Source organism: Octopus bimaculoides, chromosome 10 (genome assembly GCF_001194135.2).
Source record: "Octopus bimaculoides isolate UCB-OBI-ISO-001 chromosome 10, ASM119413v2, whole genome shotgun sequence".
NCBI lineage: Eukaryota > Metazoa > Mollusca > Cephalopoda > Octopoda > Octopodidae > Octopus > Octopus bimaculoides.
In genome coordinates this window covers 67,198,470-67,210,739 of record NC_068990.1, presented here as the reverse complement: position 1 = coordinate 67,210,739, position 12,270 = coordinate 67,198,470, and the positions used below count along the sequence as shown (strand labels likewise).

Sequence of the window (12,270 nt, the reverse complement as noted above, 5' to 3'; positions counted from 1 at the left end):
TCAAGGGAAGCTTTTTTTATTCTTGCATATTACATAGCAGATTCACTAGTGTTGGTGCCTTGAAAAATAGTATTCAGTACAACTCTATCACACCTCCATTCTCACTGCCCCCATCAAACTTACCCCACAACTTATTCCTACACTCATCACTTTATCTCTCATATTATTCAGCTATCATAATCATCTGAGAGCAAAATGGGCACATTCTATGCACTCACACCTGATTTCATACCTTTTCCTTTCCTCTTTGAGTTTTTTTAAGAAGATGATCTATTTCATTAGAGACAGGTGAATACTGAATCAAAATATTTAATTATAGAATTAAACGTAGCTTTTTGGTCGAGAAGTTTGCCTCACAACTACATAGCTCTCAGTTCGATTCTAATGCACAGCAAATTAGGTGTTCACTAAGCAATGAAGAAGAGAAGGATAAAGTGATTGGCATTAGGCAGTGCAAACAGCCATAGAAACCATGCCAAAGCAGATACTGGAGCTCAACACAGTTTTCCTACTTGTTGGTTCTTGTTGAAGCATCCTACCCATGCCAGCATAAAAGACAGATGTTAAATGATAATGATGATGATGATGATAAAGAAGATAAATAATGAGTTGAAATGAATTACAAGGAATAACATGGAGAGATAATTAGAAACACACGTGATCATATTGATTATCCTTCTCTTTTTCATTGTCTTCAGAGTTTCATTTCCTTCCTTCTATCTGTCCATTCAAGACTGCAATCAATAGAACTAGTTCTTATACTAAACCGTGGTCATCATACCTGAGATTGCTTCTGCAGAGATCGATAGGATCAGAGGATGAGAATGTTTTAGCTTTACCATCTTCTTATATTATTGTACTTTAGGTTAGTGACATCTCCATCACCACCACCACCACCATCATCATGATCATCACTCCACACACTTGCTAATTTTGCTTTCGTGCAATTCATTCTGACAACAGCTTTGTTGCAATTAGTGTGTTAGTGTTATGATTCACAACACGTATACCTAAATTTTGTGCCGTTGCCGACATTGGCTGTGGATTTATTGGTCCTGATGGCGTTACTGATCCTTTTGGATTGCACAAGGCAGATACATTCAGAGAATAATCACTTGGGGAAGATACATGCCAAATTAATAAATTTAATGCTCATTCAGTCTCTATGAGCAGTGCTATACAGACACACACACATGCACACACGTTATATTCTCCTACTCTATATAGAGATATTAACCCATTCTTCATTCATTTCTATACGTTTATACCTACAGATTTATATATAACAATGGCTATCGGCACAAGCATAGCCATGTGGTTAAGAGTTTGTTAACAGAAACTAAAAGAAGCCTACCATTCATATGTATGTGTGTGTGTGTGTGTGTGTGTGTGTGTGTGTGTGTGTGAGTGACAAGACATAGAAATACTCAGGTTGGTGTCTAAGGGCACAGTAAGCCCCTGATCTTTGTTAAGATAACCTTCTAAGAGAAAGTTAATTTGTATATAAAACCTTCTGCTCTTCTGAGCTGGATATCTTACAATTTCCTTGTCTCTGAGATTTTTGTTATTGCTAGTGAGATTCATTATGATGTTGCGCAAGCTGTACTAGACCTGAGAGCCTTGCGCAGGTGTAGGCAACACTCACCAGTCAGCAATAGTCATGCTTGTCTAATGAGTAGACTGTCATCATGTATGTATAAGCCTGTATGTGTGTGTGTCTTCTTGTCTTATGATTGTGTGACTGTGAACATCACTCATATGATTGGTGTCATTCCTTTCCAGTCTTTAATAAAAATTTGTTTGGCCAAGGGGAGTAATTACCTTCCTTGGAAACAATTTTAAGCATACATCATAATCAAACATCATTATCCTCATTATTTTAATGTCAGATGGAATTTGATGAGGCAGATTTTCTATGGCCTTCCTGTTCCCAATCATCACTTGTTTCCAAACAAGGTAACAACCGAACATTTTCACTGAAGATTGGAAACAGATGGCACTGCTTGTATAATGGTGACACTCATTTACAAATACCATATGATTTCTTGACAGAGGCACAAACACACACACACACATACAACATGAGGATGGAGGATAACAGGCTTTAATTGCAGATCACAACATTTGTTTCTGCACCACACACCAGCTTTAAATTGCTGAGTTTATATTCAACAATCTTTATAAATGAACACTCTTTATAATGCTATGCTGAGACCCCCTTCAGTCATGACTGACCATGGGATTGCACCTAAAAAGTTACCCTCTCAGGCACAAGTCCGGGCAAGGTTGTTTTATGAAAAACCAGCAGTCGCCCATGCATACTGGCCTCCCCTCTCCACACAGCCAGTGTTATCCAAGGGAAAGGCAAAGGGGCCAATACAGCTTGGCACCAGTGATGTCGCAACTCATTTCTACAGCTGAGTGAACTGGAGCTACGTGAAATAAAGTGTCTTGCTCAAGAATACAACATGCAGCCTGGTTGGGGATTTGAACTTACAACCTCATGATTGTAAGCTCAATGCTCTAACCACTGAGCCATGAGCCTTCATTATAATGCTCTATTATAGTGTTATATTATTCTTGTAATAGTCTAATGTAAAAATGAATTTCACATGTGTATCTGGCCCTGGAATATTCTCCCACATATGATATGTGGTAGCCAAGTAACAACATTAGAGCTCTTATATGCATGTTATAAGGTTCTCACTCACGTGCTTGTAAATGTATATATGTACGGCAAGCTTCTTTCAATTTCTGTCTACTAAATCCTTTTGCAGGGCTTTCATGATCATGAGGTTATAGAAGAAGACACTTGCTCAAGGTACCACAGTGGGACTGAACTTGAAACTGCAGTGTTATGCAGCAAACATCTTAATACAGCTATACCTGCATCTCTATTGATTTCTGATATTTGCAGAATAACCACTGTTCTGTTCAGAAGACATAGAATAGATCAAATCTATCCAAGTTTATTACTAGTACTCAGTTTTACCATCTTCAAGGAGAAGTAGGATATAGTTGATCTCAACGAAATTTGAACTCAGAATGTTAGGTGAAGAACTAATTGCTACAAGATATTTAGTTCAGCATTTCTGCCTACACTACCAACTTCTCTTCTGCAACAACAACAACAATAATAATAATAATAATGCATATAATCAAAAGCGTTTCAAACAAATTACACACTGTATAACCTACGGCCCTCAGGAGATTAAATTGGTGAGATATATAGTGAAATGCTGCATTGAAAATAATAACAGTAATAATAATAATAATATTAATAATAATAATAATAATAATGATAATCCACAAGCCAGACAGAAAAGTACGAAAATAGATGAAATTCATATGGAACATACAAACATACATGCAATTATTTCAAGTTCGAATTGTTAGGGAAAAAATATACAAAACATAATAGCCACAACAGCTATGACAATAATAATAATAATAATAATAATAATAATAGTAATAATGATGATATAATGATAATGATAGTGATGATGATAATAATAATAATATTAACAATGATGATGATGATGATAATAATAATAATAATAATATGTAAAATATTAAATGTCAAGCATAAAAAATGTTTATTTCTCATATATATTTATATATATATTTTATTGTTTTTTTGTCAGTTTTTTTTTTCTTCTTTCATGTATAAATTTAGATATACCACAAAAATAGAAATATAAAATGTATATCTATTTCCTATGATGTTTTGTCGATTTGATTCCTAATAAGTTATATCATATATATAAATATATATATATATATATGTATGTATGCACGCATGTATATATACACACACGTACACACACATACATATATATTATTATTATTGTGTATGTATGTATATATATATATATATATATATGTATATATATATATATGCATATATAATCACTTGTAGATATCATTCTCTCTCAATTTCTTTCTCATTTTACTGTATTTTCCATATATTTTCTGTATTTTCTGGTACATTTGTTTTGTTTCCTTTATCAAAAAGAGTCCTTCAAATTATTTATGTATTTGTTTAGCTGTTTAATTAAATTTCTCTTTGTTATATATAGACACAATATATCTGTGTGTGAGCTAGTTTCTATGAATATTTATCTCTACATATATGTACAACTATATATATATATATAATGAATAGTGTTGAATATTGGAGTACTGAACTTAATAAATACAACCAATCCATTTGTGCATACACAAGTAGATTTCTGCCAAAATTTTCGTATAGTTGAGTGTCTGCATGTGCACATGTATGTGTGCATGCGTTCATGTGTTTGTATGTGTCAGTTAGTACATGTGTTTGTCTATTCTTTATATGAAGTAACTTCAATTATTTCTAAGGGTAACTCTAGTTTCATGTTCAAGTTAAGATGTTTGGTTTGGTTTTGGGTAAATTTGGGGTCTCATTGACTCATTTAAGCATTGGACAAGGTGTTTACTTTCAAATATGGTGAATACTTTCAATTGCTGAACTTAACAGTAATCAAACTATACATATGTTAGAATGCTTACCCACCACAGGTGTGGCCTGGGTTCATTTCATGGCTGATACAATTACCTTTTATTACATTTCAAGGTGGTTCTCAGTATGGCCACAGTCCAATGACAGAAACAAGTAAAAGATAAAAGATATAATAGCTCCTGTTTGTACATTTAAATGTATGTACAACTGTTATTATTGAATTTAGAGCCCCTTATAGAGTAAAAGAATGTAATAAAGTGTTCCCCTGAAGAACCACTGTGGATATGCATCCCAATGCACTATAAATGTCCACAGCTGAAGGTGCAAAAAAATCACAATGGTGAAACATGCTGAGGGGAAAAAATTGTATAATCTGCATGTGTTTATCATATTTTTTCCTATACACTCACATTATATATATTTTTGTTTCATTTTTGTCCAGTTTTTCAAGCTCATACTGGCTTAAACAAATATAACTGAGGCATTGTTTTACTTCTAAATGCCTTTCCTGCTCCTAAACCTTACCAGTTTTACAAGTGTGTATGTATGTGTGTGTGTGTCTCTCTCTCTCTTTCTCTCTCTGTCTCTTTCTCTCTTCCTCTCTCTGTCTCTTTCTCTCTTCCTCTCTCTCTCTCAAGCTGTGATTTTCAAATAATCACTGAGAAACCTCAACTTTGACTAAATTAATAAGCTATAATCCGTGTTTGAGTCCTTTTTCCTCTCATTTGTCAATGAAAACAGACACACAAATGTGATGTGCATATAAATATAGGAGAGTATTGTAGTTCGCTTGAAGCATTGTATATTGCATGTAAAAAATAAGAAGTTTTGAATGGTACAACAATGCACTATAATACAAAAAATGACTATATACCTGTTGTAATTTAGTCATCCATCGTCTGATAATATTTCGGAATAAAATTCCTTCTTCAGATTCTTAGATGGAGTTGCTGCTATAATCAGTTTTCCAACAGCTAGCAGTGACTCCATCTAAGAATATCTGAAGAAGGAATTTTATTCCGAAATATTATCAGACGATGGATGACTAAATTACAACAGGTATATAGCCCATTGTTTGTATTGTTGTACCATTCAAAACTTTTTAATCTATATAAATATAATTTCCCTAGTTGTTAATTTAACATTCAGAGTATAAAACATATACAATATATATGTGTGTGTGTGTGTGTGTGTGTGTGTGTGTGTGTGTGTGTGTTTGTATGGGTGTGTATATGTGTTTCATCATCATTTAACATCTGTCTTTCATGTTGGAATAGGTTGGATGGTTCATTCCAGTCACCCCAGCTTATCTTATTTCTAGATATGTAATGTAAAAGATGCCAAACTGAATACAGACTAACAATCAGCTGGGGACAAACCCATCTATATCTACATATTCAGGAATAAGATATCTGATGGTAATGGAGATCAAAATATAGTGTACATATTAATATTGTAAATATACTTTCTAAACAAAGTAGATAATCTAAGAAGATATGATAATCTTTATAACAACAATTTAACTCAGACATTCAGATATCTTAGGATTTATAGACTTACTTCAATCCTTTTGCAATTCTTTATATTACCTTTGTATACTTGTAAAGCAATTGTTTTGGTCTTTAATTTGTTTTATCTTCCATACATTTCTGTGATGATTCAGTGTGTATATGTGTGTATATTTAGTGTATATTTAGTGTTTGTACATTAAATGCATGTCTTGAAAGCTTGTTTACCAAATTTGACACAGACTTATGTTCAATGTCAATGAAATTTTTTATCCAGCGTTCATCATCAAAGTGAGTTGTGTGTTAGTATAATGTATAGAAGTACGGTGGTGAAATGACAATATCATTAGCATGCTGGAGAAAATGCTTAGTGGGATTTCATTCATTTTGATGTTCTGAGTTTAAATTCCACCAAGGTTTACTTTACCTTTCGTTCTCTTGGAGTCAATAAAATAAGTACCAACTGGGCAATTGGGTTGATATAATCAACTTATCCCCTCCCCTGAATTTGCTGGCCTTGTGCCACAACTTGAAACCAATAGATTCGGGACGCTGTATAGATTGGGGACACAGTATAGATTGGGGATGCAGTATAGATTGGGGATCTGAAGTTAGAGTATAGAACAGAGATCATAAAACCCCCAGTGGTCAGTATTGACCCCCTGAGGTTTTTATGTGGCTCTGCAAAGATTTAATAAACATTTGAAATTATTTTGAAACACATTCTCTATTAAATATTCCAACTATATCAATATGATATGACTGAAATTTTATGGTTCTCTACCAATTTCCCTATGTGGCTCTAAATATTTCTTTTTAAAAAGTAGTTATGAATCAAAAGAACGTTTTTAAATCAAGCAATGTTTTATTAATTATACCTCTGAATTTTATTTTAGAACTTCACATGTTTGGGTGTCAATAAGTTATAAATGATTTCATGAAGAGACCAATGATATAAGAAGTTTGCTAACCCCTGGTATAAAGTATAAGTTGTTGATGAATTACTATAAAGAAAAATATTCTTCACTTGTAAAACATGTTAATATTGTCAGGTTTTGAGTGAAAAATCATTCAAAAGCAGGTCTCAATAAAGAATGTTGGTATTTGTTATTTTTATGTATTTATGTTTGTATTTCTTTCATTGTTTAGTTCTATGTGTGAGGTTAATAAAGGTTACCTTCATTAGTCATGCTGACTCATAAGCCTGGTTTCCATGGCATATAAATTCCCCCACCATGACAGGATACTGGATTACTCATTTTTGCCAGCCGAGTGGACTGGAGCAAAGCCTCACTCTTACAATCATGAGTCCGACACCCCAACCACTGAGCCATGTGCCTCCTGTGAGGGTAATAGTCCTGGCTCTTTTGTAAGACTTCTCAGAACAAGTGAGATTGATGCATTTGTAGTTTACTGTTTACTCTCCACTCCACCCCTACCTCACCACCACCACCACCACACCAAAGGAAATGGAGGGAATTTCAGAAAGAAATTCTATCTGATGGAAGGAGGATAAGATTTATAGAAGTGTTAAATGCACAGAATAGAAATTATACAAGGGGAAACTGGATTTTTGAACAATTTGTATTATACTATTTGCTGTGGACTGGTAGATATTTTGAAATTCACTGTATTGGTTCTCCTTTCATCCCTTGCATTACATTTTAACATGCCATTCTCTAAAAAAAAAGAAACAAAGAAACAAAGAAACAAAGAAAGAAAGAAAGAAAACAAGGTTGCAGTATTCAGTTGTTTTTTACTCATGCATTGAATTTTTCATAGCCATTACATTAGTACAAGTTCTCTTCTTGGGTTAGATTCGATGAACAAAGTCCAGGTCACCATTTCTATTTTGGGAATTAAAATTATAAATTGTTGGAAGATTTATTTGGTTTTTATACCTTCTTCTTGTCATGTAATATATATTGTCTGACACGGGTGTTTAAATTCGACTAGACTTACAGGCTTTATATATATATATATATATATATATATATTATTATTATTATATGTTAGTGTGGTCAGTCAAACTTCTCTGTTTTCTTTCACACCAGCCAGAGACTTTCAGCCTCAAATCCTCAGCCATCATAAATCTTTTATTAGGAATTATTTTATATGACTCACATAAAAATATTTTTTCCATGTCATTTAATATTCAACTTTTTATTCTTTGATTACTCATACATACACACACACACATACATGTGCATGCATGCATGTGCACACAGACACATACACACACACACACACACCTCTAATATCTTTCAATTGTGACCTCAGTCAAAACTAGCCACTACCACATTCATATTACATATAACCATTTACAATACGAATTATTTTTTACATTATATATCATCATCTCTAAATAACTGCCATCTTCTATGCTGGCATGAGTTACACAGTTAGGAAGATCTGACAAACCAGAGGACATTAAACGGTGATAATAATAACAATGATATATATATATATATATATATATATATATAGAGAGAGAGAGAGAGAGAGAGAGAGAGAGAAAATATATCACTGAGAAAGCAAACATAAGCTGAAACACTAGTGTATGATAATCTGCTGATGTCATTTGCAGTGTGCTTTTACACACATAGTCTCTAGTCAAGTTGTTCTCCGAGATATGTTTATGTGCATGCATGCATGTATAATTATTTGTGTGTGTGAGTAGCATGTAGAACACTTCCCTAAAGTGTTTGCTCTCAGCTCTCTTATTGATATATAAAGTTTTATAAGTTTTAGTAGCTCTGTTTGAATCAACTAATCTGCAATACCCATGTTGTTTTTTCTTGTTTTGTTTTTTTCTCCCCATCTTGAACATTAAGTTACTAAATAATATTTTCTCCACAACAAAATCCTTTACCTGAATAATGTCAATAGTGACTCTTTATATTGTTACATGTATATAATATATATGTATATTGTATTGTCTATCATTTTTTTTCTCTTAATATCTTCCTTGCAGATGTCTTGTGATCATATGTATCTTAAAACCTACTCTGAGATTTGGCAATAAAAATCTTTTTCTTTCCCTACCAGAGCTAAATGGTTACTATTTACCAGTCTTTATGTTAAATCAATGTACTATTTTCTCATTTTTTTCTGTATATTTGCTTAGTTTTTATTTCATTTTTCTGTTTCTATTTACAGTTCTTTCATCTAAATATTTAAAGTGTGTTTCATTGTAAGCATCAGATACACTCCCTTGCTTTTTTTCCCATTATTTCAGAAACTAACTGCGGTTTACCAGGTCCTTTGAGGAATGGCTATTTAGATGGACATCGTACAACTGTAGGAGCTGTATTTTTCTTCAGGTAATTATACAAAATAAGAGAGAGAGAGAGTAAGGGTGAGAGAGAAAGATAAGGAAGACAAGCAAATATTGATATATATATATATATGTGTGTGTATGTATGTATGTATGTATGTGTGTGTGTGTGTTTTAATATTTCATTTGGGCATTGCAAGACTAATAACTTGATGTAGAATTCAATACATGTATGCTTCAGAACAAAGCGTAAATCAAGTACAGAGCACCAATAAGGAAATGAGATGACAAAGGGATAACCAATTATCTTATGAACTTCATTAGTTTACAGTTGTTTCTGCTATAAGATGCAGTGAACTTGTAGTTGAGTACCTGAGTAACACTTTATAACTTCATCAGAGCCTGTAATTCTATTTTCATTTGCATGTTACTGGACTGCAACCATGCTGGGATAATGCTTTGAAGGATTTTATCCCCCAAAAATCAACCCCAGTATTTGTGTTTTTTGTTTTTTTTTTTGTTGTAAGTCTGCTACTTATTGTCAGTCACATTTACCATATCATTAAGTTATAGGAACATAAACAAACCAACACCAGTTGTCAAGTGGTGGGAGTTTGACAAACAAGGCACAAAGACACTCACATAAACATATATATATATATATATATATATATACATACACACACATATACATACGTACATACACACACACACACACACACACACACACACACACACACACACACACACACACACACACAGAAAAACACACTGAATGGGCTTCCAAATAGTTTCCATCTAACAAATTCACTTACATGACACTGATCAGTCTGAGGCTATAGTAGAAATCAGATGCACAGTGGGACTGAAACCAAACCACATGGCTGCAAAGCAGGCTTCTTATCCACACAGCCAGGCCTGAGCCTATGTCTGTCTGTCTGTCTATCTATCTATCTATCTATCTATCCATCCATATACACACACACATACTTATATAAGGTGAGTGGTGTTAGGAAGTCCTTAAAACCCTGCCAATACAGGCAGTGCAGTCTTCTGCTTAGCCAGCTCCTGTCAAACTGCCCCAACCCATGCTAGCATGGAAAACAGACATTAAATTACGGTGATGATGTCAATAATGATACACACACACACACTGACAGACAGAGATAAATAAAGAGACAAAGAGTGAGATAGAAGCATAATATAAATGAACTACGTAAAAATAAAGTGACTGCAATTCAGGTAAAAGAAAAGAAAGAAAATTTTTATCATGCCTTTAGAGTCACTTTCTTTCCTTTGGTCAGATAATTCTTTCTTTTGCTTGTATTTTACTTCAAATGAATCCATGCTGTCTGTCCTTATATAATATGCAAGGACAGTGGCTACATTATGAAGATTTCAATGTTTTATTACTTATATAGAACGCAACACAATTTTCATTTACAATATCGTGTTTGGAGTCTTTTGTTTGTTGTTATTGACAGTTTGATTCACAAATTCATTTGAACATTAAAATCCACTCTCAGAATATTCTATCTGATTCTTCTATTTTATTTGCAGTCTTATTTTATTATTGTAGTCAAAGCTTTGTATGTCCCAGCTCTAATGCCAAATAGTAATGCATTGGCATTATTTTTGATATCCTTAAACTCCTGTCAAAGACAGCTTTAATCTCTTTGCCCTTTTGGGAGCCAGCCATGTACTGTAAGGTTAGGGTGAACAATAGAATAATATTTAAAATGATGCCAGAGATGGTTGGCTAAAAATATTCTGTTTGTGAGAGAAACACCAGACTGCAGTTAGCACAAGAAAATGGACATTAAAATGATCATAAAATGATATCATTTATCTTGTATGTATTTCAGTCATTGGACTACAGCCATACCGGGGCACCAACTTGAAAGATTTTAGTTCAACAAATCAACCACAGAGCTTATTTAAATTGAGTTTTAAATCCATTGGTCTTTTTTTGCTGAACCTCTAAGTCAGAAGTATATAAGCCAACACCAGTTGTCAAGCGCTGGAGTGACAACCGCACTCACACAGACATATACTAATTTATACACATGCAAATATATATATATATATATATATATATATATAGTGGGCTTCTTTCATCTCCTATCTGCCTAATTTATTCACAAGGCTTTGGTTGACCCAGGGCTATTAATAGAAGACACTTGCCCAAAGTACCATGCAGTTGGACTGAATCCAAAACTTCTTATCACACAGCCAATAATAACATGGCTCCTAGTATGTGACCAGTACTTCATTTTATATACTTCAATTGTGTTTTTAGTGCTTGACTGGTACGTTATTTTAACAACTTCAAAAGGATGGAAGGCCAACTTGAATGTGGCAGAATTTGAACTCCACCATCTTACTAATAATAATTGTTTCTAATGTAGGTACAAAGTCAGAGAATTTAAGATGAGAGGGTTAGTTGATATTGACTGCAGTATTTGGCTGGTACTTTATTTTTATCAACCCTGATAGGACATATGACAAAATTGATCTTGGCACGATTTGAACTCAGAATGTGATAATAATTCTTACTAAATTTTGGCATAATGCCAGCAAATTTAGGGAAAGAGACAAGTCAATTACATGAACCCTAGCACTAAAATGGCACTTATTTTATTGACACTGAGAAGATGACAGGCAAAGCTAACCTCAGGATTTCAACTCAAGACAGAAAAGAGACAGAAGTAATGTTACTAAGCATTATATGTGACATACTAACGATTCTGCCAGCCTTCCACCTTCAATAATAATAATAATAATAATAATAATAATAATAATAATAATAATAATAATAACCATAATAATAATAATAATAACCTTCTTACTAAAGGCACAAGGACTGAAATTTTGGGGGAGGAGAATAGTTGATTACATCGAATCACTGATACTTGATTTATTGACTCCAAAAGTATGAAAAGCAAAGTTGATCCCAGCGAAATTTGAACTCAGAACATGAAGACAGACGAAATACTACT

The 12,270-nt window shown here is 33.4% G+C and overlaps 1 protein-coding gene across 1 annotated transcript in view; it reads left to right on the top strand.

Moving 5' to 3' along the window:
* LOC106883993 (protein lev-9-like) overlaps positions 1-12,270 on the top strand; it is a 1,203,458-nt gene that overhangs the window by 1,009,356 nt on the left and 181,832 nt on the right. The window contains exon 11 of the mRNA XM_052971268.1: positions 9,233-9,317. Coding sequence (XP_052827228.1) covers positions 9,233-9,317 — 85 coding nt within the window. The remainder of the gene's footprint in view (positions 1-9,232; positions 9,318-12,270) is intronic.